General features: G+C 40.7%; 1 protein-coding gene across 2 annotated transcripts in view; it reads right to left on the reverse strand.

The window, feature by feature from the left end:
* The window catches only part of TUSC3 (tumor suppressor candidate 3), a 1,343,405-nt gene that overhangs the window by 130,993 nt on the left and 1,184,912 nt on the right, over positions 1-27,500 (reverse strand). For both annotated transcript variants that reach the window (XM_069631593.1, XM_069631594.1), the window contains exon 8: positions 2,606-2,680. In XM_069631593.1, coding sequence (XP_069487694.1) covers positions 2,606-2,680 — 75 coding nt within the window. The remainder of the gene's footprint in view (positions 1-2,605; positions 2,681-27,500) is intronic.

The raw sequence follows: 27,500 nt of genomic DNA on the forward strand, positions 1-27,500 counted from the left end.
AACAAATAAAGTTATGTGTTCTTCGACATCCGAGGGGTCCATGGGGGCTGACGTGTTCACTTGCATTTTGTTAGGCAGAGAGGTGCGGGAAGCCTATCCTGAAACTGGAGGCGTTAAAGTTTTACTGTGTGCAGAAACATATACTTTAAAGCTGCTACTTTCAAGAAAGGCTTCCATCTGCCTCTCTGCATATTTGACTTTAAAATGTACTATTTGATAGTTGGTCCCCAAACAAGAGCTTTGGAGTTGGAGAACAGTGGGGGAGGAGCCTCCAAGTTTGCCCTGCACACTTTGTCAAGTAGCCCCTCTCATCACCAGTTAGCCCCCCCTTTTTAGGTTGCGTTGCGCACCTGTCCTGGTGTAACCTTCTTCATTACATTAAAAAAAAAGTAAACAGCTCACAAGTTATTCGCCCGCCGCAGACATGTGACTAGCCTGCACTTCTCAAGTTTCAATCCAGCGACAGGGCCGCTCAATGCTTCAGCCTTGGTGTCAGGGTTGAACATATGAGTAAGGGGTACTGAGGGGGTAGGAATGAATCAGGATATTGGACTGCATTAGGGTGTCGCAATATGGGAAGAGATCAATGCAGAGGATGGATAAAGTAAGGTAGGATGAGATGAGTTGCTGAAATTGAGGGTCAATTGGTCTTGAAGGAAGGGCAGACAATGACCTGATAATAGGTATCCAAATTCAAGTTGGAATTTAGCGGAGATTTGTGTGACGGATTACGTTTCCTGATACTGCATTAGTGGTCTCTGTAGTAGGTAAGTAGGCTCAGATCTGGAAAGAAGTGTTGAGTGGACCAGGATGCCTATGGACAAGGTGGCAATTGAGTTGTGGGTGGGGCACAAGGAGGGGAGTTGCACGTTATTCAAACGAGAGTAGGGAGGCCGTTTGATGTAGGAAGAGCAGCAGTAGGTTTAGCCTTGTTGATAATGAAAACAACACTTCCGTAACATCTCTCAGGTAGGGCAGTGAGTGAAGCTTTTTCGTCAGAGGTGCGTCACATCTCATTGATGGTCATGCCTGCTACATTCACGTTTTGTAAGGTCAAATGCTCAATGAGATCTGAAGCCTTGTTTCATAGGGACTGGAAAATGTGAGGGTGGTAATCTGAGAGTATGATGAAGGAGTGGAAACAAACAGCCAAACATGACAATGGCAGCACATTTGGCATGCTGCTTTATAGAATAATGGACAATTTCAATGAAGGATGGCTCTCTGTAGAATTGGAGGAAAGGCCAGTTTAGTGGACACTGAGTTGAAGATGAACCTGCACCAATTGGGAGGATGTCATTGATCTTAAAAGACCTGAGTTTGTTGCAAGAAGATGCCTCGAAAGCAGAGGCAGCAGACTAATCTACCTCAGCTCATGTTAAAGGGCCTGCAATAGATGTGCTGCTCTATAGCACGCTGATCCTTTTCTAGAGTTGATGAACACCCTGGATGTTGGTGCGGGGGCATGCCAGTTGATCATACACATGATGGGGGACACCACTGATCTTAATGAGGGCGAGTCTGGTCCAGAGAGGGGGAGCGGACTGCTCTACCCATTTTAATGGTACAGGCCAACTATATTATTTGCAATTCCTTCAGGGAGAACAATATTGAGGTGTTGCTGATAAAATATAAACTTATTGTACAGACTGAGGTTGGGGGCAATTGAACCAGAACCCCTGGACAAATACATGTTGCTTCTGCCACTCCAATATCTACTTCATGGCAGCCACAGAACCTTGCAGCCTGTCTTAGGTTTTGATCCCAATCCAGCTAGATACAGAGGCCTTGATTCAAAAAAGCTTGTTTCCACTTTCCTAAGTGTGTGACTTGGAAAGTAGAAAAATATCCCTGAAGCTACCAGTGGCTGTCTCCTCAGACTTCAAATGCATTTGCACACTTTCGCTCATGCATTTGGCATATCATGAGAAAAGTAGCCAGATCCTAGATGGTGTCCATTATTCACAAAGCGATGCACTCCCTATGCTGGATGTCATCCTTGCTTTCCCTTCACACCACAAAATCAGGAGTGTGTAGAGGGAGGTGAAGGGATGGAAAGATGGGATGTTGTATGTCTGTTGAACAGAGATGTGCATGTATTACTTGTTCTTGTTGCCTTTAAATAGGATATAGAGAACATGTAGCTTTTAGCATTGGCAACAATTTGGTGATTGCAGCATTGGCATTCTACCGAAAAGAAAAAGGGTATACTAAATTGTATTGCAAACAGACATTCCCAATATCATGTACAAACCAGTCAAACTATAAGTTGTTAGGAACAGAGCATAGAAATGAAGGTCTAAACCCGTTCTGGAAACATCAGGGATGTCTACTCTACTACCACATACCTATTTACCTATAGATATCAATGACATTAAAGCCCCAGTGCGGCACACACATTTTTTTATTTACCGGTTTTGCACAAAGGACAAATGCTGCCTACTTGGGGAATCTATCTAATGGTAGAAAGAAAGGTTAAAAAAAAACATTTTAAAATGGCTTCCATACAACAAGGTACATTTTCCTATTTTACATTAATATACAGGAGCATACGATGCAATTGCTTTTTTGAAGAACTCATAAAGGAGTTTACAAAATAACTTACTTCTCCTCTTTCCAACGTCTCCTTTGGAAGTTGCAGCTTCATTCAAAAGAACCATACCCATGGTGATTGCAGCATCTGTAAGGGTTGTCAAGGAAACCGCAGCAATCTGAACTTCCCCCAAAAAAGGAACAGCTCTGCACCTGTCTGCGTGGCAAGATCTTCAGTTTCTCTGCACCCAATATGTCAAACGACGGTTCTTTTCCCTAATGTGTGTACTTTAAATTCATGCAAAATGCAGACAATGCACTACCTTTAAATACCAGGATCATTTTCATCGTGGTATTTGCATACACTGCTCTATTATTCTGGTGTCACAGGAATGTTCATCTGGCTTGTTTTTCTTAATAAGGCCAATTAAAATCAAAACGTTGGCTGGAACAAGCGAAAAACTCTCAGACAGTTCAATGAACATGTTGATAATTATACAAACTCGACGAACAGCCCAAGATTCAAAAGAATTTGCTTTATGAACACACTTTAGACAAATAAACAAATGCTTCAAGTTGATTATTAAGACGATGATCTCATTGTTTGATCTCAATAAGTATATTTGAAAGCAGGAAGAGCATGTTCTACCTTGGAGCTGCGCATAGGTAATATTGCAGCGTAATTCATATAACGTATTATATAATATTATAAAAGGTAATACCAAATGAAGACTTACTATTCATAATTTAATCCAAATGCTGCACCAGGACTGAAAAGCACAGTTGTATCCCTTAAAGCGCAACTGTATGTACTATTTCCCAATCCCAAAAGGTTTGCCCGCATCTGGGTGTGTTTTGTGCTTTCACAACTGTACAAAAAGCATGCATTGGCTGTGCCAAATTTTCACAAATGCGTGTGTAACACACACACATGCCTTTCTAAGAATCAGGGCCACAGAGATACAGTTACATTCAGTGCTGTGCCATGGGTGGAGTAGAATTGCAGGTTCAGGGAAGAGGGGAGCTGTGACTGGCCCATTATTGTAAAGCAGTGGGGCTGGCCCCACCTAGGGGGTCTCAAAGGATGTCCAGCGGGAGCGCGAGGCTCTTCAAAAAGCGAGTATGGCGACTGATTTTAATAGAAAATATAAGCAAATAACACATCTGGGGAGTTGGGGGCGTCCAGCAATAATATTGCTCAGCAACAAAGAGTTTTAATACCCCTGCTCTAAATGCATTCAGTACCGTCCTGTAGGTGGAGTAGAGTGGCAGGTTCAGGGATGAAAGGGGCCGTGGCAGGCCCATCACTGTAAATACTTTCAGTACCGTCCTGTGGGTGGAGTGGAGTTCCAGGTTCGGGGGTGAGGGAAGCCATGGCAGGCCCATCCCTGTAGGTGGAGCACTCAAGCCAGCCCTATGCGGTGACCCCCAAACACGGAATACATCAGTGACGATCACGCACCGTCACTCATTTTCAGAAGGAGGGTGGTTCACCTCTTATCCTGCATGCATTGACTTTTTAAGATTCAAGCCCTCTATGTTTTGGGGTTTCTATAGTACAAACCTGGCTGAGAAGCAACTGAGCACCTTATGGGGATGAGGCAGGAATGTGAAAGATGATTAAGTGAGGGATTTCGGTGCGGGAGAAACATCAGCAAGGAGTTGGACGGGCCAGTGTCAGTCTTCTCAAAGCCTGTTGATCTTATTAAGCTGGCATCATTGAAGCTTTCATAATGGGGTAAAATTGGGATCACTGAATGACACTACAAACCAAGGTATCAAACATTTTTAACATGCTGCCGCTTCACCTCTCCATGAAGGATATGAAAGCATTTATAAAGTAACATTAGGGAGGACAGAGATTAAATTTTCCAATACCCAATATTTGAACTCATGTATCTAATATGGTGTTTGGAATCCCAGACGTGGAAGTTACTATTGTGTCTTTATGCTCAAAACCCTACACTACTGGACCATAGAAAAGGGGAAATCTGCAGCGTTCCACAAGTATGGCAAAATGGTCAGTTAAGCAATCCCAGATTGACTGTCCTTTATCAAAGGTAACCTCCTGGTCCACCTCCAATACTTTGCCGGCTGTAAGGTACTGAAGTATTTAAAAGCTCATAATGCAGCCGGAATCATGAACTACCTTCTCTAGATGGACTCAACATTGTGTGGAAACTCTGCATTTAGAATTGAGGGGCAGGAGAACCTAAACTGGAAGACTTGGCAGAAGACAACTATCTGTTTCTTCAATAATATCTTGCAGGCAGTCTGTTAAGGAGACTTTTACCACCATAAATTCAAGTACAGCCTGATGAATTGGGACGGAGATCAATAAGGGCCTCTGGCGGATTTGTTTATTGATTATCCTCAGTCTTCCATACATCATAGTTCTGCCCACCTGCACTTCTGTTACCCTATTAAACCTTGTCACTTTCAGTAGCTGTCTTTTTATGTGGCCTAATATTTAGGCATGGCTTTCAGACCTTGTACTGCTTTGCCTGTACAAGTGAAAATATATTTATGAGGAACACAAACCTTTGTTTACTGCCTTTAGTAATACATTTGTTAATGCGATATCAAGCCACCCCCTGCAAATCTTGTTCCTATCCTTCCTCGCTTAAGGTCCTTTATTTAAAAAAAGATTTGTATTACTAGAAGTTCAGTATACAAGGCAATTAATATACTCAATAGGTGACAATATGTTTGCAATATAGATAGCATAAGAGAAGTTATAGGTAATTAATACATCTGTAAGCCAAGTATCCTAATATCCTGCAGACTTAAGTAATTTTTAGAAATGTGGGAGAAGACCAGATGAACAAGAAAACAAGACAAGATTAGACATGTACAGAAGGAGGGAGGGAGCGAAGAGTATGTTGCGGGTACTAACATAGTATGTACCATAAATTGAAAATAACATACAAGACATTAATGTTGGTTGGCAACAGATAGGAAATCAATGAAGGATTGCCATTTCAACTGATATTTACTAAGTAGATCAGGGGAGGATGCGTTACAACTTTCTAACCTGCGGATATTACAGATAGAGTTCACCAAAATTTGTAATGAATATGACTTAGGTTTTTCCAATTTGTAGTGATAGTTTGAATTGCAACCATTAAGCATAAATCAAACAAATACTATTTATGTTTTGTTGCAGGAAATGTTATGCAACATGGAACTACCTAAAATAAGAAAATCAAAACAGAAATCTTGATGAAGACTAAAAATACACTTGATGGTATTCCACACTGAGTTCCAAAATGGTAGGCCATATTGACATTCTATGAACATGTGCTTGAAAGAACCTTGAGAATGTAAACAACTCCAACAATTATCATTAGCTGATAGGCTGCATTTAAAAAGAGAGACTCGGGTGATGAAGGCTCGGTGATGAAAGAAGAATAGGGTTTGTATTAGGCTACTGAATGCTGCAATTTTGGAGATGTATTGCCATAGAGGGGGCCAACACAATTGATTATTCAACAGTGGCCAGTCATCTTTGCAATCATTGTGAAGACAGTCAATACTTGGAGTAGGTGAAGTCAGCTGTAATGTTTTATAATAAATCGAGGCTGTAGTGTCCGAGTTCAACATATGAAGTAATCTCTGTGCATCAGGGTTATTGGAGCAATACATCAATAACTCAAAATGTTCTATTATTGCAGTGATAATGGCAAGAAATTGCTATAGCGAAGAAATAGGCATGCAAAACTTGGCAATAAATCCATCAAATGTAATGGGGGTACCATGCATAAAAGGTTGATTACAAAATGGGATACCTTTAGAGAGCCATGGCTTCCAAAAAATAGATTTACCATTGGTTTTAATCAGGGGATTAAGCCAAATAAAAGGAGAGATGAGTGTGGATTGTTTAGCTATATACGGGAACATATATAGCCTAAGAGATAGGACAGATTGACGTATGCAAGAGTATTTAGTAAATGTATTCTTTCCTTTAATAAGGTAAAGGTCAGCAAGGGATATTGGAGACGCCATAGCTCTTTCCAGGCAAACCCATTTAGGTATACGGAATGATTATGAGTAAACCACCACTGAGTCTGTTTGATAACAAAAGCCATGTGATATCTCTTGAAGTCAGGAAAGCCAGCACAACCTTGCGCCAGGATCTTTTAAGTTTGCAGAGCGAAATTCTATATTTCTTATTCCTCCATAAGATTTGATTTAAAAAGGGACAAAGAGGGGAATTGGCAACCTATAAAGAGAATAGAGGATGATGGGGGGAATTATCATTTTAATATATTCCAATCGGCCCCACCATGAGAGATAGAGGGGGGACCATATGGATACTAACTCTTTAACTCTGGCTAATAAGATGCCCGAATTGTGTTTACATGCACTATTATTGGAGGCAGAAATGTGGATACCCAAGTATTTGAGTCCCTGGGGGCAACATTTCATACCTAGCGCACTGGTATGATCAGGTGGTCAATGCATGTTGAGGGGAAGAATTTCCGACTTATCTATGTTAAGTTTGTAGGCTGAGGTTTACGAGAACCTGGCAACAATAGAAAGTAGATATTAGGCACTCTGCTGTGGGTTTTTTTAGAATAACAGTATATCATCGGCATAAGCGGACATTTTAATATGTAAATGATCAGATGAAATTCCCTGAATGTTATCAGCTTGTTTTACAGCTTCTAGGAAGGGTTCTTATGATATGATATATGGCATTTATAACGTGCCTATACACAAGTGTTTCAAGGTGCGACGAGGCAAGGGAGGGGGAACAGAGGGAAGACCGACAACGATCCTACTAGGCCAGGCGTCATTTAGATTGCGCAAGTGCATGGGAAGAGGAAGGAGGAGAAGTGCGGGGGGGGGTGCTAGAATGAAAAGAATCAGGGATAAATTGCAGCCCTGACGCGTTCTTCTAGATAGGGGGAAGAAAGGGGACATTTGACCATTCACAGAAATTGCAGTCTTGGGATTGGAATATAGTACATTAATCATATATAGAAACTGGGGACCAAAACCATACCACCTAAGAGCTTCAAACATAAAATCCCCTCAACTCTATCGAAAGTTTTTTCTGCATCAAGAGCAATTTCAGCATGGGGGTCGTTTGAGTTCTGCAATATGTCCATAATGTTCTGAAAAAGTCTATTATTAGAGGAAGACACTCTGCCTTTTACATATCCAACTTGATCATGTTTAAGAAGATTAGTGTTATACCTGTTTGTGTGTAACAAAGCTTATACACAAATACTTCCACCTCAGTGTTTAACCGATAGGCAATGGAGTCAGAAGAGTCGCCTACCTTGTCTTCAGAAACTGCTTGAAGATATGAGGTGTTCACCTGAAACACTCTCTCTATGCCTACTTCCAGTGGCAACAAGAGAACGCGTCAGGAAAACCCTTGTGGGGAAAAAAAACGTGTGTTGCTTGTGAGCGAAGGTGTGGATGAATCGGGATCGTAGCAAGAGAGAGTAGACTGAATCCCTCTGGGCTGAGAAGTGAAGCGCTACGTACTCTTCTAATTCACTGGATAGATTCTATAATAGAAAGGAGGATTAGTCTTGACAAATAGATATTGGGTTGTATCTAATGGTAGGATGACAAGAATACCTTTCCTGTGAGCGGATGTAGCCGCAGGTAAGAAAATGAGATTCGGTACCTTGTAAGTAAGATAAGCAATGAGGTCCTTCGAAACAAAGAGGTGAGTGTTATGGTTGATTCACACTCCCTCTGCATTCAGTGACATAGTCTGTCCCTTAAGCCCCACCTACCAGGATAACTAACAAAGGAGTCCACGATGAGAGGAGGCAATGCTGGGTAGTGTAGTCTCGGTAGTGGGTGCCACCTTCTACAAAGAAAAGTAGAGATACCGTGAACAAGTGTCAGAAAGAAGTATCGGGAAAGATTAGGAATGTAACGAGGGGACGAAGCACCTACGTTGTGAGTTGTAATCCACTGTCTTTGAAACGCTTCAATGTTCGTGTCAGAGTTTGTGAGGCGAGAGTATGGAGATCCTCTGGAAACACAAGGTAACGAAGGAAAAAGGGTTGGTGGAAAAGAAATCAAAGGCAAGAATCCAAAGAGCGTAGTAAGCACAGATTACTCTGTAACTTACAAAGCGTGACCACCAATAACAGTAGCAACGCACTGCGGTCCCGGCTTCTGCATCTGATGTACTGTTTCCGGGTATGAGGGAGGAGTCCCAGACGTTCCTCTCTGCAGCACTGGAATGACACGCTGAGAATAGGACGCCATCTTGGGGGTAATCGAACGAACAAAGGATAAGTGACGCCAGCGGCGCCACACAGACCAGCTTCGCCGACCCTTCATAACAATTAGGTAGAAGTGGGAGGATTCTATTGGCTAAAATCTTGGCATAAATCTTGCAGTCTGTATTGATAAGGGAGATAGGATGATAGTTTTGGGGGAGTTTGGGATCTTTATTAGGTTTGGGAAATACAATTAGCATAGCTTCCAGAAATGAGCCTTGGGCAGTGTTATTTGAAATGAAATGAGACTAGAGTTCTTTAGCTTAGGGACATATAGATCAGAAAAATGGGCAACAAAATCTATAGGGAAACCATCTGGTCCAGGGGCTTTTCCTTTTTTTCAGAGTCTTAATGGCTGAATGTATTTTAGAGGTTGTTATGATTGGAGATTGGTTTGAGTATAGGAATTATGGGGTAAATTGTGTAAAAAGAAATTAACAGCAGGATTATTAAGTGGGGCTTCAGAGGTATATAGATTGGAATAAAAAATGCTAAATGCTTGAACGATCTCTTTATCCGAGAATTTCCTAGATTTTCCTATTACCTAAATGATCTTTAATAGCAACAATTTTGATTTTTTTTCCTTCTTAAATTTGAGGTAAGTGTCCAATGATTACTAGTTTTATTGGAGAATTGATTTAGCTCTGTTTTATATTTCATTAGGTTGGTACATGAATATTGCGTGATGATTTTGTTATACTGAAATCTAAGTTTCAGGATCTCTTTTAGGGTGACAGAGTTAGTACAGGTGAATTGGGTTTCTAGGGGTTTAAGCTGTCTAAGAATGAACTCAGATTCGGATTTAAGTTTTTTCTCTTTCTTTGCAACATAAGAAATAATGTGACCTCTTAAATCCGCTTTATAGCAGTGCCAATTATTGGAAATGGAAGTGTCTTGATTTTTGTTTGCAGTGATAAAGTTATTATGTTATTGTATAATGAACTGCGTAAAAGACTCATCATTTAATAAACTAGTATTAAATCTTCATCTATTGGAGTAATGAGAATTCATTGGGAAAGCAATTTGAATATGAACTGGTGCGTGCTCAGAAATCGTAATGGATTCTATCTGGGCATCAAGGAAGAGATTAACCATAGAGTTAGGGATAAAAATATAGTCAAGTCGAGAAAAGGACTTATGGAGCGTGGAGTAGAAGGTACATTCGGAATCTGTGGGATGGAGAATATGTCATGCATCGGTAAGGCCAACTTCAGAAATAAAATTAAAAAATTGTGAATGAGAAGTTGTATTTGTGTATCGAAAATCAGATTTCCTATCCATAAAATGGTCTATGACCTGATTACAGTCTCCACATGCAATTACATTTTGGGGATTACAATTAAGCGCATGATCTCTAAGTTGTCTCCAAAAGGTGGGGTCAATGGAAGTTGGGCCATATATGTTGAGAATAGTATATGTTGTGGAATAAACTAAAGCTTAAGAATAAAACATCTTCCTAACTTGTCAGATTCTGTAGATAGTACTTTACATTTAAGGGCTTTGTTAATGAGCGTAATGACACCATTTTTTTTCCTATTGGCAGTTTTAGAAAAAACCTGACCCACCCAGTGGGGCTTGAGTTTAGTTGCTTCTTCATTAGAGAGATGTGACTCTTGTATTCTTGCAATTGAGGGCTTTAATCTGTTAAAATGTGAGAGAACCTTTCGCTTTTTAACAGGATTATGTAAACCTTTAACATTCCAAGAAATGGCATTGAGATGCATCGATTTGGAGAGTGGGTTCATAGGTATAGACAAAGAACAAAACAGAAATTGTACTTTCATTAAGGCAATACAATCTGTTAACCTGGAAAATTAGGAAATACCCAGAAGAACAGGACACCACATGTAGGGAGCGAAACAAAAGGGAGAAGGTATCATAAACAGTAAAGACATGAAAAATGTTAAAAGAGAAAAATATTCAAAGTGTCAGAAGAACAGTGGCTAAAAGGAACCAGCCACACCAATTCATGTCAAAAGGTAATGTATTGTGGGCAGGGGAACCTGAAAAAGAGGGGCCACATAACCCCGCTCCGGCAAAGAATATCAAAACATTTCATACAGAAAATGCAATGTACTGAATACGTTCAAGTAATGGGATTAGAAGTATCCATGTCGTTCCTTTTATGAGATTGCATATAATGTCTTAGATTGAAGAGTTTTTGAAAGTGGAGGACTGCCCATTCAATTTAGCTTTTAAAGTAGCAGGATGAATAACGCCATATCTAGCATTTAGCTGTCTGAGGGCAGTTCTAAATGCCAAAAGTTCCTTTCTCCTCGCCGCCGTTATCTTGGAGACATCTTGTGTGATGACAATTCTGCTGCCTTCCCATGTTAGGTGCTTAATTTTTTCCATAAGTGTGATTTGGTTGATGTCTAGGAGAGAGACGATAAAGGTTCATGGTGGACGAGTAGTACTTAGAGATGGTTTGTTAGGACCAATCTGGTGTGCTCTTTGGATATTGAGCTGCACAGATTCTGGCAGGTTGAGAATCTGAGGAAGAAACAGATATACGAATGAAATAGGGTTGTCTCTTTCAATTCCTTCACAAAGGCTGTTCCTTCTACTCCTGTTTTCGAGATTCTCAGCTTGTTGTTCTAAGGAGGCTAGTGTGGTTTCCAAATTTGTGACTTTATTAGAAACATCCTCTGCGTCACTAACATTCTTTTCCACCTCACTCATTTGAGATTCAAAGGCAGACCACTTGTTGTCTAGTTGTTGCAGTTTAGCATTGATATCTTCCATAAAGGGCTTAAGAGCCGTTATTTCTAATAAAATGGTCTGCCTGACAGGGTCCATACTATCTTCTTTCGGTATTGGAGAGTCGTTTTTCTGTCTATTTAAGGTAGATGGGGATGATGCAGAGGTCTCTTTTATTTGACCATTTTTGCAGCCATAGTGTATATATGGAATAATATAAAAACAGTATATATCAGTAGTAATCTTGCACCCTCTTTTCCCTGTAACACTTAACTCCTCCAGTCCTTACCTCTTCACAGAACTGGAAAGGGAAAGAGAATCAGGTAATCGGAGTGTCAATATTGAGATTTGATCCTATAATGGGTTAGTTTGAAAATTAAATGATAGCGAAGAGGCAGTAGTTATATGTGAAACACCAGGGAAGGGGAGAAAAAAGGATGTATTCTTGGTATTTATCTTCAGAAATATCCAGAAATATAAGTAGTCATTAAAGTAAGTGATAAAAATAGGCAAAGAGCGTTGAAAAAAGTACTTGAATTGTATTAAAGGCAGTCAAATAATGTTATTTAGGCTTAGAAGTAAGAAAAGGTAGAAAAAACCTTTGTTGTAAAGAAAACTGCTTCCCAACGTAAGGCAAGCAACCGACGTTGCGGCTGCCGACTAGCTGACTGGAACGTTGGTTATTCACTCCACGGGATGACGTGGCTCCAGGCCTGCATCCAGAGGTCCTGAGACAACAAGAATGCTTCAGCACTTCAGCTCTCTAGATGACCATGAGCAGTAACATGCTCAAGGAAAACGTTATGGGGCACATAAAAGCACATTTATGGTAAGCGGGCAGCAAAGTATATATTTATAAAATTTCACCGAAGCGCATACATTAGGTGTCCGCTCTCATCGGCGCCACCCCCTCTTAAGTTCCTTTTAATGTGTTTTGGCAGTACAATGTGGTGTGACGTAGGGCCAGGGTCGGATTGGCCCCTCGGCCTCTTGGCCTGGTCAAAATCATCCCTGGGGAGTGGGGGCCGGTTTCTGCCCACACCTGGGCCGGTTTTGAATTTTATTTTAGTAATTTGAAGAAAAAAAAACACCTGTAACGGCATAATTCATCAAAGCAAGGTAACATGTTACCTTGCTTTGATGATTGATTTGTATGCATGATGTGTGCATCATAAATTATGATGCATGCATCATTTACATGCTGCTGCAGCACGCAAAGTTGAGGGGCCAGGGCTGCCACCGGGCCAGAGGCGGTCACCGTGCCACCACTTCAGATGGCATGGTGCCCAATGGAGTGGCTATGCTGTTGTATTAGTGATAAATATGTATTCGTTATATTAGTGATAAACAACCAATTTTAGAGTAGAATAAGCATCCATTTCGGACTATGTATTTTGCCTTTCTCAAGTAATAGCATGTTTTTGTTTCTGCCGTTGTCTCTGTTACGATCCTCACAAGACATTCCATCTCAGTGTCCTCGATCACTTGACAAAATCCTTGTGCCTAAAAGCTTCTGTACAGTGTAGAAATATTTGACCATAGCACATCAAGTGGCCATTGACTTCATTGTGCCACAATGAATGCTTTGTTATAATGTGTCTATCTTTCCCCATCTACCTGGCATGATGTTCAGGATGTTTGTTTGCATGTATGAGGTAACGAGGGCTCAGAGTTTGGGATGTCCTGTGAGTGCACTGCTTTCCCTATTTTACCAACCTCTGAAGCCTGAAAGTAGATACATGCAGGCTTGACATGCGGTCAACTTTGCACCAGACCTGCAGATGAACTTAACTGGTCTGCTGTTAAATCTCAGTTACCAGTTTAACGGTATCCACTACAGAATAATTGCTCATTTTACTACAGCCGAAATGAAAGCTAAGTGGGTCGATGTGTGTGTGATCCGCAGGTTCGAATCCTAGCAAGGCCATCTCAGCCTTTCATCCTTCTTAGGTCGATAAATGAGTACCAACACAGGCTGGGTTATATTGTATGCATATTTGTTCTATAAAAAAAAGAGCTTACATGTAAGTGCTATACAATAACATAATTTGGCCTTGGACGTTTGCTTGCATTCACAGTAATTTGACAATATGGATCTATAAACACACAGATATTAATGATAAATATGGTGATCCATTTTTGTATGAAATGTATATCACATTAGTGAAATCATAACCATGTTTTTCGTTGTGTACTTAGGAACAATGCTATTTGATGCAACTTCCTGTTTTGTCAAGGGGTGAAAGGTCGTGTTTCATCGCTTCTCGGGATGTCACTTTGGGGTGGGGTTACATGACATCACTTCCGGTGATGTCATCAGAGGTCATGAGGCGAGGGGTGGGCCACTTTTTTGAGGCGAAGGGTGGCCCACTTTTTTTTTTTAGGTGTCCGGGCCTTTTTCTCCTCCCAGTTCTACCCTGCGTGGGGCCTGAATAAGTACTATGCACAGATATTACTTATATCTACTGGAAATGTTGACTGGGAATTTGTTTACGTACGCCATGTTATTACATGCATTTGAATTATTAAGCAAATGTTATTTTTTTTAAAGAATGGCATAGTTCATTCTGGAGAGAAAACTGCACATCATAATACAGAAAAATAATAGAATAATGAAAAATACAACTAGAGAAACATGTGGAAAAATAGGATGGACACAGTTGATTTTAAAGATCATTAGAAGGTGTGTTGATAGTTTCAAACACATAGTGCTTGATTAGAAGTTTGGCGGTACTGCCTTTGGTATTACTGCCAAACCCATTTAACATTACCATCTGTGGTAAAATTCCAGTAACCAAAGGTTCAGCATGATTCCAAGTCATGCAGCCGATTGTGTTATTTCCCATGATCGGTAAGAACTACATGTGGTAATGCTTTTCTGTGAGAGTAATTACCAACACAAAAGAAGGCACAGCAATTGCTTTCAGGACTGAAACTCGTCGTTTGGAGGAGTGTAAAATATCTGGTACTCTAATATATTGGATGTTTTAGCTGCTACCACCAAATGAATTACCATGCCCGAAATTGGTTCTCCCACAAAAAAAGATATGTTTTTCTTGTTGTGATTTGAATACCTTGTAACGTTTTCTTATTCGGGGTGACTGCGACTGCAGTAACCACAGTATATATCATGTGATTATGAGTTAGTTGTTCAAGTTTATAAAAAGCCAATAATTGAAATACAGCCTTTTTTTAAAGTTTGTCTGATTATGTACGCATGACAGTCACACCATGCAATTTTGTAGGAATTCTGCATGCAGTGATTATCTCCTAATTAAGAGGTTGCTTTATGACTCAAAATACTGTGCATGTTTGACCTACATCCCGAAAGGTGGTCAAATAAATCTCCTCACAAACGACACCATGTTCAAAGGATTTTGATAATCAAATGTAGAGGTGCAATTCCCAAATGAAGTAAGCATGTGGGCGCCACAGAGCCCACTTTACCTCCTTTCATGCGTAATCCACAGAAGGTTCATCAAGGACTCCTGTACATTCTCCTGCACGGGGCAGCACTGGTGTGAACCACTGCTCTGGGAAACGCATGTCCAGCCCTCAAAAATGGATGGACATGCATTCTTTCCTGATTCACCTTTAAAAATACATGTCGTATGAGAACTTACAAAAAGACACAGCATTATACAAACGTACAAATGGGGTAGGAGATCGCACAATCTTGAATGGTCCACACGAATACAAAATAAACAAAACCAGCATGGCCATAATGAATATGCAGGCAACTAGTTGTTCGGTTAGCATAAAAAAGACTTTTACCATACTAGATCTGTTAGCTTTCTAAGATATACACCCCTTACCATGAATTAGGCATAAGTAGCCACAAATAACAAGGACCATGCAAAACAATCTAAATAACTACTCACAGATGTTGAAATTGGAAAATCTGACTAACCACTGTATAACAACAAATGTAAGTTAATTAGATGACATTGGACACAGATACAATTAAAGTATCCCTTCTTATTTTGGACACATAATGTCAGTCAAGAAGCGTAGGTTGAGTGGTTATAGCTAATCCTACATTTTGATTAGAGCATATAGAGGCGCAGATGACTAAAACAGATATGGGATTTAAAAAGGTCTGAGAGTGGGTAGTATACATCTCTTCATTCTTAAATGATCTAGATTGTAGATAAGGAGCTCAACGTTGGGAAACACATTTTCCAAATCCTTAATCTGATAAGTGAGATGTTTCTGTTGGCTATTCTGGCTAATTCTGTCACCCAGGCATCATGTTGTAGTATCTGGATAGTCTTCCAGTTTCCAAGTAATGAACATTTTATTCATGCACTAATATATATATATATATATATATATATATATATATATATATATATATATATATATATATATATATATATAACATGGCCACGGTAGTGGCCATGTAGTTATGGTTAAGTTGCTGTTTCCATAGGAAGAGCACTTTCTTGGGCGGCTTATAACTCCGCTCCACCTGGACGAATCCTCACCAAACTTTTCAAAAAAAAAGTATATGGGCCACTCTGAATTTTTTTGTAAAGTTTGGTGAGAAATCGTCCAGGGGGAGCGGAGTTATAGGGGGGGTCCCAAAACGTCTGTTTTTCCCATAGACTGAATGGGGGAAAAACTTTGCACACGGCTACAGGTGAAACCGCTGGACGGATTTTGACAAAATCTGCGGCAGGTACAGGGGCTTGGTCCAGAAAGCGTGCTTTTGTAAATTTTGTCACCATACATGCAGTATGTTTATTTAAAATTATGAAAAAGTAGGTCTGAAATAATTAGTGACATCTATGTTCGCTCAGCGGTCACACTTCCCTGTTCGGTCGACGAACAAGAAACCGATTGGCTAAGGGGCTACCATCATGACCGCGTACACGCGATGTCTCTGCCGATTGGCTGCTGTGAGACGTGTTCTGCGTCAGATGGTTTGGATGCGCCCAACATCTTGGTTCCGCGGAAAGCAGAGCAACAACCAGCGTACACATGCTTTTTTCATTACCCTATTTTGCTGTGTCACAGAGCATTGGGAAGGGTTCACACAGTAAGAAATGGGTGATCTATGCATTTGTTCTTCGGGCGTCATGATGTAATTTCTATGGACACCTTGTACGTACAGTAAATGTGGGGGGTAATAATGATAGCACTTCAGTCCATATAGTGGGAAGGAAATGTGTAACTCTTGAAAGCACACGGGTATAGGTAGGCAACATTTAAATTGATAACATGCAGTGAACGCATTATTTTTCCCAATGGCTATTATTATATTCATTAGTACGCCGCCATGGGTGGTACATGCTACGGTGGTAGTGGCCAGGGGCTACAGTCTTAACATATGGGTGATTAATGCACTTGTTCTGGGGGTCGGTCGTCATGATGTAATGTGTATGGACATCTTCTACGCACAGTAAACTTATACCTACTTAATGACGTATGTTCTATGGCCTCCTTGTACGCACAGAAAAGGAGGGGTCCAATAAGGCCAGTATTTGAGGCCGTGCACTACATGGGGGAGTTGTTACATTTGTAAGGAGACGTGTGGTGTTAGGGAACATTCAAATTGACAACAAGCCATGAATGCATTATTTTTTCTAATGGTTATTATATTCATTAGTACGCCGCCATGGGTGGCACATGCTACGGTGGTTGTGGCCAGGGCCTAGAGTCTTGGATGCATGGCCGTCGACCAAAGGCCGAAGGCCTTACTTACAAGACTGTAGGCCCTGGCCACAACCACCGCCACATGCCACCCATGCACACACCCGTAGTGTTGCTTTTTGATTGGCAAGTTGTGGGGAGTGCGTGCAGTTTTGGGTGCATGGCCGAAGGCCATGCAACCAAGAACAAAGTGGTAAGTACTAGACTTGGAAGACACTGCACACCCATCCCATGTACGATCTACAGACATACACCTGGGAGGGGAAACCTCTGGGCAGAGGTACTGAAGGATAACACACCTATAGAATAATCCCACTACCACACATCCCCGAGGTGGTTGAGGGGAGACCCTGCAGTCTTGGGTGCATGGCTAAAGCCCATGCATGCAAGACTGAAGTCATAAGCAGTGGAGTTACAAGTTAATATGGGTGTGGTGGATTGTGGTTGTTGTTTTGATGCCCTAGTTTCTTCACTTCATGGCTGCAGACGATGGTCCGAAAAGTACATTGATAAGCAGCTAATTTACAAGGACCATGTTTTACATATGCAGCAATGGTTGTGGATAGGAACTGTACTCCTTCAAACTTGGTTTTAAGGCGTAGGTGGTAGGTTACTCACCGCAGACGAAAGGCCAGCCTACGGACACTGCAGCATATTACTACCATAGATTAGATGAGTACATTCCCATGTGTAGAAAATGCCAGCCAATACACTTACTCCTTACTTTGTTCAGAATCCATAAACTTTTTTTAAATTGGTTTTCGTACTTGGCGGAAGTATCACTTTTTCCATTTCTGTGATGAAAAAAAAGGTGTGTTAATGTTTGCAGTTTTTCCACATTTACCACATTGCATAATAGACAGTTACCTTGTTTTTTTAGGCCCTCATATTTAGTTTACAAACCAGTGTACCGTGCATTGCGCTCAGTTTCAGTGTTTGCTTTTCTAATCCTTGGGTCTGGGGAAAAAAATCCTGGTCGGATTCAAATAAACATTCATTTCGTATGCAACTAAGTACTTCATTTTTTCCATTCAGTGTTTTCTTCATTTTTCTGATCAATGTTATGTTTTTTGCCTTCCTGCCCATTTTTAACAAAAGTTAGATACCTGTAGGCGTATTCTAACTGTGCATTTGTTCCCATAGATTTTTGATACTCATTCATTAGTGTCGTCGTTACATCCTGTTTCCTTCATCTTTCCCATTAATGTTTTCTTTGTTGCCTTCCTGCCGATTTTTAACACTTCGATAACTATAGGCGTATTCTGCCTGTGCATTTGTTTCCAACGATCTGTGATAATCATTTATTTGTGTCATTCTTCCATCCTGTTGGGTAGTTAGATACCTGTGGGCGTATTCTAACTGTAGTCTTTCACTTACTTTGTTGACAATTTTGAAGTACATATTATTTTGTAAATTTTGGCTTCAAGAACATTAAATACACATTTGTTAGGTTAGCTGGCAACCTCTGCTTTAGAGTAATGGTGCTAACATTACATTCAAACCATCCAGAATTCTTTTTATTGTATGCAGTGTAGTGACCTGCACTGGTTGTAGCTCCTGCATGGTAGATTATTCCTACTGTTGTAAAGGTTTTCTTTCCAAGTGACACTTGACCGTGCGTAAATCCAGTTAGTTTGCAGTTGTTTTTTGGTGCCATCTGCATTATAACGTAGAAGCACGAGTATTATGTAGGCACTCACTATGTGATTGTATCAGTAAGGTAGAGCGAATGTCTGAATTGCAAATCCTACATAATCTGCCATGGATTGCATTTTGTACAATTTGCTGAAATGGAATGCTCTCCTATTTGGTAGGGAAATATACACAAATCGCTCATTTGGGATTTCTTCCTGTATCACTTTGTTACAGAGAGTGCATGTATGTTTCCACATGTACGAAATGTGGAAGATTTCATTTACAGGTATGCTTTTGTTTTCCAATACTAATAGTATATAAATTAGAAATTCTTGTGGATCTTCTTGTGAGTTCATAGTGAATCTCACCATTCCAGCACACTCGTCTAATTGTTGCCTTACTCCATGAACACTGTATGTGTTGTCAGGATTGCTTGTTGCACTAACATTTGCAAACACAATTGGTCTGTGCTGTGCAGGTAAATATTGTTAACAATTGGTGGCAATTGAAATAGAATATTGATTGCTACATTTGCATAGCAACTTACCCCACTTTCATTTGTAAATTTGAATGGGCCAGCAAGTTCTGTATCTGAGGGCATTTTCGTTTTTTCTGTTGCTTCTTTGCCAACGTGCCTGGTTTACATTCCCTAACAGGTTCTTCTATGTTTGCGGCAATTGATGAAACTTTAGCTTCTTTTCTTTTGTTTGTGGAATTTCCTGTTGCATTCTGTTGCATTTCTGTTTCATTTACTTTTCTTTTACCACGTTTCACTTTATCTGGAACAGGGTATTGTTTCAGATGAGGGGTGCACAGTGAACGCAATCTATTGTATTCTAGAATGCAAGGAATATCAGCTTTGACTTTACTTGAATCAAAGTTCATTAGCAATAGACTGTGAAGTGTACGTAAGCGTGATAATGCATCGTAGCTCATGCATTCCTTAAACACTGTCTTTCCTATATCTATCAATGCTTTCTCTAGGGTAAGACCTTGGGATTTATGAATGGTAACTGCATATGCAAGAGTTAGAGAAAATTGCTCTCTACGTACATACATGTCTTTGAAGAGAAGAAATCGAGCCATTGAGCGACCCTATCCTTTTCACTTCTGAAACTTTATCAAAGCGAGTATTTACAAACTGAATGCTGCTATCACGTGGGTATGATTGAAAGCCAACAACTGTGCCCAGTGCTCCATTAACTAGCCCTTGCTCTACGTCAAGGTTACATTTAAGCATTACTCTACAATTTAATGATAATTTCAATACTTTTTCCAACCCAGCTGTGTTGGAGATTGCATTTTCTAAACTATTTAGTCTTGCTGTGACTTGCTCACACATGGGTACTGTCAAACCATGTACGTCTAGTTTTTCTGTGGTGCTAATTTCTATTATTGCTTGCACTTCTTTCTTTAACATTGTTTCATTGAATTTGAAACAGCATGCAAGAGTTGGCATTAAGGCCACACAATTGACATTTGTGTGTGCTATTTGTTCCATAACATCAGTTGCACATGCATTATCGCCATAAAGTGCATGCCGCCTTTTCAATACAGCTTGTGCTTCTTGCGATAATACACCAACTCTAATACTTTTTAAGATGTTGGCATAAGTGAGATCTGCAGATTGCTGCATGTTCTCAGTTAATTCTCTGTATTGGAAATGTTGCCAAAGGTTAACATTACCTATGCTACCAACTGTTTTCCGGCAGAGTTTCTGGCCTAAGGTTTTAAAAATCGGTTCACCTTTTACTGGTGTCAATTGTAGAAGAGCTCAGAAAACGATAATGTGTTTCACTGCAAAGAGTTCTTCGTTATCTCTTTTAAGTACTTCTTGCAATCTGAGATGAATGAAAGCCAACATTAGATTGGAGACCATGCACACTTCATCTGTTAGTAGCATTTTCATTTGTTTCAATACTCTACGCAATTCCATTGCAGCTTCTGCAGAAAGTTTGTAGCAGTCTAATTTATTTTGATGTTCTACTGGAAGCAGTAGTAATCGGTGTAAAGTCACACCGCCTACGTTGAAGGCAGCTAAACCTGTGTGGGCAGTGACAACAGCTGACAGTTTGTTGTTTGTCAATTGTTGAAGGAACTTGCTGATAATTTTGATTAAGAATGTTTTCCAGCTTCACCACTGACGTACAGCAGTATAGGTTTGTAATTTTGGCAGGTACATTCTTTATTTTTGTGTTGTACGCCATGCCCAATTTGTTTTGTTACCTCTTCAAAAATGGTGCACTGATCGTTGTTAAGTTTTCCTTGTTGTACAGTTAAGTCCTCTGCATCTTCTTGATACATGGTGTTTTCTACTTCTGCCATAATAAACTTCAGCCTCATTTGCTATTAGTGGTTGTCCTAATGGTTCTCGACTTCCTGTTGCAGAAGGTTGACTGCTGTTGGAAGAGTCTTTATCTAGTTGGGCCTGAATTTCTTCTTCCTGTTGCTGCTCATTGTGTAACATTGTTTTGTACTGCGTAAAGTTAACATCGGTGATAGTGCTTTCATTTGCTTTGAAAGCATCTTCATAGCACTCATAATTATCTAATATGTCTTCCTATTTTCTCCATGGTTTGAAAAGTTGTAACAGAGACATGTAATATAGTTCTTTCTGTTGAGGAGTTTTTAATGACTATTTCACATGATTAATCAATCTTCCTTTGTTAAGTTTCACTAAGCTCCCTTCACAATCGGTCACTCTATATCTACGTTTGATTTCATCGGGATTTACATTATTTTTGTATGCAAAGTTTTGAGCTGTGTGGTATAGACACATGCTTTCCAGAGTGGTACTCCTGTTCGGATAGTATGTGTCCAGTAAATTGTTTTTTAGAAATTCTTGGCTGTTGGGATCATTTCTGGCAATTGTTTCTATGCCCTCATATGATTTTAGTACTCTTTCTAGATTTTGCAGGACCAAGACTGAGCCATACTATGTTGTCTGATTTTCTATACAAAGCAGTGCCGGTTAAACGATCTGCTGCTTCATAGGCCCCACATTCTCTATGAGAGAGTATTTTTATGCCTAGGCTGTACACTTTCTGTGATAATGTTTTGGCTGATGCTAGGTCATCCCAGAGGTCTTGAAGCTCTGTTGTTTTGGCTTTTGTTAAGTAGGCTGTAACATATCGTGCAAGCAGTTGAATTGTCTGGAATGTACTGCACATCTATGTTTGCATTCCATAATAGGGCAATGATTGCATTGTAATCATTGATATATTTTGATTCTTCCCTTCTTTTTATGTAATACGTGCTTTTAGGTGATTTACCTTTCACACTATGTCGAACTGAAGACATGAAGTTGTTTACTTCACCTGTTTCTGTAACTGGCCTAGGGAAATGCAACAATATTTGCCACATTTGTGTCTTTGAAATTGTAAAATCTTCCCATGCAGCTCACTATGCGTCTGTTGTGAAGGGATTTCACATGTGACATATCTTTGGATAAACTGCAAAATGGTGCCATCACTGTCGTGCCCAAATTTTGGTGCACCTTTGATCCATAACAGCATGTGAATATGTGGTGCTCCTCTCGCTTGATATTCTTTTCTCCAAAAGAAGTGCTGCACTTCTCCAAGGGGAGGAACAGTTTTATTGCAAATAAAGTTTAGCATTGCAATGAAACGATGATGGAAATATCTTGAGACATTAACTGGATCTAGAGAGCAATGTTCTCCAGGTGTTAATATATCTATGTTGTTTTTGTAGCTGTTTGCTATGCGTAGGAACTCATGTAAATCTTACCATGCATATTCTGCACAACGTAGCGTAACAAACCAAGTTGGTGGTCCAAGGTTTCTGATCATGCAACGCACGTCTCCGTGCCGTCTAATCCAGTATTCCTTTGTACCACGCAAGTTTTCAAACAAATGTGTTATACTTGATTGTAAAACCTCATCTTTTTCTTGTTCTTTTTGTATTAACTGCGTAGCTGACATATTTTGAAAGTGCGTTCCAGATTTAAGAATGTGTGCAACTCCATAACATAGTGTTGCTAATTCACTTTCATAGAGTAGGTGGAATATGTGTTCCACGATTTGTCTAAATCTGGGATCTTGCGAATACATTCGTAATGAGTGGTATTCTGATGCCCCAATCTGAGTGGGTCTATCATAGTATCTCCCACCTTTGCCAGTAGGAAATAGCAGTGGAAAAGCATGTGCTTCTATACTTTTTTCCCCCAAATACTCATTGGTGACCCTTTGGTTTGTCACATTTGTTAAGTTTCTAGGGCATCATCTATACTTTCATTGCAAAAGAGTGGATACTGTAGCTGGATCCAGAAGTTGGAATTGTCCAGTTTCTGATGGGTCTTGAATTATTTCAGTAGTTTGCCTTCATCAATATTTATTTCCTTGTAGTACTCATTGTTGTCTTTTAGATATTGCAATGCTTGTGTAACTTTGTGTAAGTCTACTAATTGTTGCCAAATTTTTTTGTCCTTTGTTGGTTCTCCATTTACCAAGACTATTAAAAAATGCTCTATTGAATGTCCCACTCCTAGAGTGTGCACATTTTCCGTTATATCTAATGGCAAGTAAACTACTTTGCCAAGAATGCCTTTCACCAATTCAGAGGAAGGTAAATTTGCTGTTTTTGGATGAAGGTGTATAATTGCTTGAAATGGGTGAACTGTTTGAATTATTATGCTCTCATACAAATTGAGCTGTTGCAGGATTTTTGGTAATGGAAACAATTCCAAATTATTTGTAATTGCACGTGAAGGAGTGTGGTTGTTGTCTAATTTTGCAGTACAGTAACTGCAACATATTAGGCATTCAGTTATTTCATATTTACTTTCAGATAAAAGGTACAAAGCTAATTCAAACCATTTAGAGTCTTCATTGATTTCTATTTTGTATGCTACGTCCACATTTTTTGTGTTCCTTTTGTAAAACGTTCTGCGGCAACATACACACACATGGTTTGGTACTTCAGCCGATGACCTTTTAAATTTTAATATTTCTTTTCTGTATGTGTGTAATAGAAGGTTGCTATGTGCAGAAGTGTCGCTACTATGCTCTAAAACTGTTGCATTTTCTACGTGGCTCTCACTTCCAAAATACTTTTTCTGAATACGGTCCATTTCTTCTTGTAAGTATTTGGGTGTACCATGCAGAAGAGTGGTATTTAAATTGCCTAATTCTGAAGCTGGACTTTTTGCACAGTATTATACACTAAATGTCTTACTTTGGAATGATTTACTGATATTCTTTTGATATCATGGAAGGTACTTTTGCAAATAGGCCCAGAAATGCAGGCTAATGAATGTCCTTTTAGTCCTGTGTGTTTCCGCATTACACAAATATCCATATTTTGCAGCACTTTCATTTTACTTTTGTCTTTACCTTTTACATATTGATTGAGGAACAGACGTAAAGATTTGAAAGCTTTGTTTGGAATGGCACACATTGATGTGCACAGCCATTTGTATACTGGACAGTGTGGTTCTGCTGAATCGAGAGGTAGTTTTCAGAAGATAGTTTTGTAAGCAGTGTTTCTTGTTCCACGATGGTAGTATTGATTTTCTCATACCCTCGTCCACTGCTATGGATGGCAATTGTGTTTGTTTGTATGCTTCTTCATTAAAATATGGCTCTGTGGTTGTTGTGTGTCTCCATTCACCACCACAAACATACAAAACATTATTTTTGTTCACATTCCGGTTATTGCTGAGTTTCATTTGTTGTTTGGTACTTAGTTTTGTTAGTGCTTTCATCCTTTTTAACACTAGTATGAACAACTTCATTTTGAGAAGGATTGCACTGTCCACGAGTGCTTGTAGAATTAACTTTCTACTGTATGTTTTTTTTTCATAACATTTTATTGATTTTTGCAAAATAATATAGTCATTACAACAATGCAATAATTATCAGATAAATCATGAGTAAGTGTCTCTGGAAGTGTTTGCAGGTTGGGGGCGGGAATGATGCTGGGCTCCTGGCTGTTGCAGTTGTGTCATCTTGGTCACGGATGGTTGTCCGACTTGATTCTGGCGTGTTTGGGGGCTCTTTGGGGCTCAGTAAGGTGGGCTACATTGAAGCCACCTGGTGAGTGGGGGTCCCCTGGTGAGGGCTGGGAATTTGGCCGCGTAATACAAAAATGGGTCCCATATATTCAAAGTTCTATTTAGGGAGTCAATGTATTTCCGTGATTTTTTCGGCTACTGCTATGTCCCAGCATTTGGCCCACCATAGGGCAATCGAGGGGCCACTTTCGTCTTTCCATAGTCGGGCCATTGCGATTTTCGCGGCTAGTAGTAGGTGATTGCATAGATGAGGAATTTGTCCTGAGATCGGGAATGCGCCGTCTTCGGTTTCGCCTAGAAGGACAATTCCTGGGTCCCAAGGAATGGAGAGACCAGATATATCTTTGATGTGTTTCAGGACTTCCTTCCAGTATACCTCTGCCTTTGGGCAGGCCCACACTAGGTGGAATAGAGATCCCGGACTGGGCAGCCGCGCCAGCATGTGTCAGGAGTATCTGGGTTGGCCTTGTGTATTTGAGTAGGGGTGATATAGTATCTATAGCACAGTTTATAACCCCCTTCCCTGTGATGCATTGTGAGCTTTTGTGCAATCTAGCCCATATTTTCCCCCATTCTTCTACTGCCATTTTACACTCAATATCCTTTTCCATTCTGTCATATATCTTTCTTTCTGTGCAGGGTCTGATCTGTCTAGGAGCCAGTAGATAGTGGACATTCTGCCTCTGCTGGTTGGTGTTGATAGTGTGAGTGCCAGTGCTGTTGGTTCCCTAGAACATTTATCTCGGGTTCTCCTGTGTGACATCCAGTGCCTGATGTGTGTAACGAAATCTTTCCCACTCTCCCACTCCTAATTTTATTTTGCACCTATTGAATGTGATGGGCGAACCTTCTTCTAGAAAGTCGCTAGTTTTCGCCAGGCCCCCTGCTATCCAGGCTTGGAAATCCCGTGGGGGGTTACCTGGTGAGAATTCAGGGTTGTTCCAGATGGGGGACATGGGACCAAGGGTGCCTCGAACTCCCCATTTCCACGCTGTGACTTTCCAGCAATGGTTCGTAACAGTCGTGGCTGATCGGGGCCCGCTGTTTGCCTGTGGTTTTATAGGTGGTAGGTGTGGGAGATCGGGTAGTGGGGCCGGGCACCAGGATTCTTCAATTTGTCGCCATTTCGGAGGGTCTACGTCTTGCACCCAGGAGAATGCATGAGATAATTGAGCGCCAAGTGTGTATCTGGCTAGGTCAGGGCCTCCCAACCCCCCCTGTGATTTCCCCTTCAGCATAATTTGTTTGTTGATCCGGGGTTATCCCCCCCGAGACAAATTCTAGTATTTTCTTTTGTAGAGCCTGTATGGCGGGAGCAGGGATCTGTATTGGTAGTGCTGCACATTGGTATAGCCACATGCATTTGTCATCAAAACATTCACAGCAAAAATGTGCCTGCCTGTGAAATCTGTCAAAATCTGGGCGCAGTACCCTCGGCCACCTGTATGTCAGCTGTCAGAAGCCTGCATAGAATATAAACTTGTAGAACTGAAATCTAATGTCTGAAAACTAAGTGACCTGTTATTGAGAGTAACCTAGGTTGTAACTGTTTAATCCCATGGTTTAGAATCTCAAGTAATTGTTCTAGCTGCTTGTTTTGAAATTACAAGTGTGTTTTAAACCATGAAAAAATTTTAACAGAATGACATTGAATTTAAGACTACCTAAAAGCAATCAAACCAGTCCAACAGCTTCCCCCACGGAGGCCAGGCATCTCCCTTCTGCGTCACTCCACCAGTAAATCACACCTCTGTGATGATTAGATTAGGGGAGGAGAATGTGGGCCGCAGGGGAAGGGGACAATGGACATCCTCTGGCTGAAAGGAAATGCGAAGTGTGAAGAGTCATAAATGGACGGCCCAGAAGAAAATGGGAGGAGACTGCTTCTGAGCTGCCAGGAGAAGAAGTAGGCAGAAACAAACCACAATTTGTTGCTTAACAAAGGCCAAAAGTTCATTTTAATGGCGGTAATTCGCCCGAACCAGGAGATTTCCTGCTGCTTCCACCTTTTGAGGTCATCCTGCAGGCCAATGATTAATTGCGGGATATTTCTTGAGTACATACGCATTGGGTTTTTAGTGATCTTGACCCCGCGATATTCAATTGCATCAGGGGATTGGTGAGAGTGGGGTGAGAGAAACCCTTCCCTGGTGAGAGAGGTTAATGGGTAATGCTGAGGATTTGGACTGCTTGACCCTGAATCCCGATAGGGCCCCAAGCTCCTCGATCTCTTTCCATAGTGCCCCCAGGGAAGTTGATAGGTTTGTCTCAGTGAATAGTACATCATCGGCATACAGCGCGATTTTGTATTCTTGGTCACCCACCTGTATTCCCCTTATGCCCTCGTTTTGTCTGATTCTGGCGGCGAAGGGTTCCATAGACAGAGCGAAAACTAAGGGTGATAGTGGGCAGCCCTGTCTGGTGCCCCTTAAGATTTGTATGTGACCTGACCTGGTGCCGTTAATTCGGAGTTGTGTGGTGGGAATTTGGTAGTTGGCCATGATCCATGTGGTGAAGTTGGGGCCGAAGCCAAAACATGGAAGGACCGCACGGATATAGCCCCAGTCCACCCAGTCAAAGGCTTTGTGGGCATCTAGTGAAATTACCGCAATCCCTATCTTTGTTTTGTGGGCGCACTCAATCAAATTTAAATTTATCGCTCGCCTGATGTTGTCGTGGGTCCCTCTTCCAGG

This window comes from Ambystoma mexicanum, chromosome 6q (assembly GCF_040938575.1).
Source record: "Ambystoma mexicanum isolate Mex_15411 chromosome 6q, UKY_AmexF1_1, whole genome shotgun sequence".
In the NCBI taxonomy this organism is placed as follows: Eukaryota; Metazoa; Chordata; class Amphibia; order Caudata; family Ambystomatidae; genus Ambystoma; species Ambystoma mexicanum.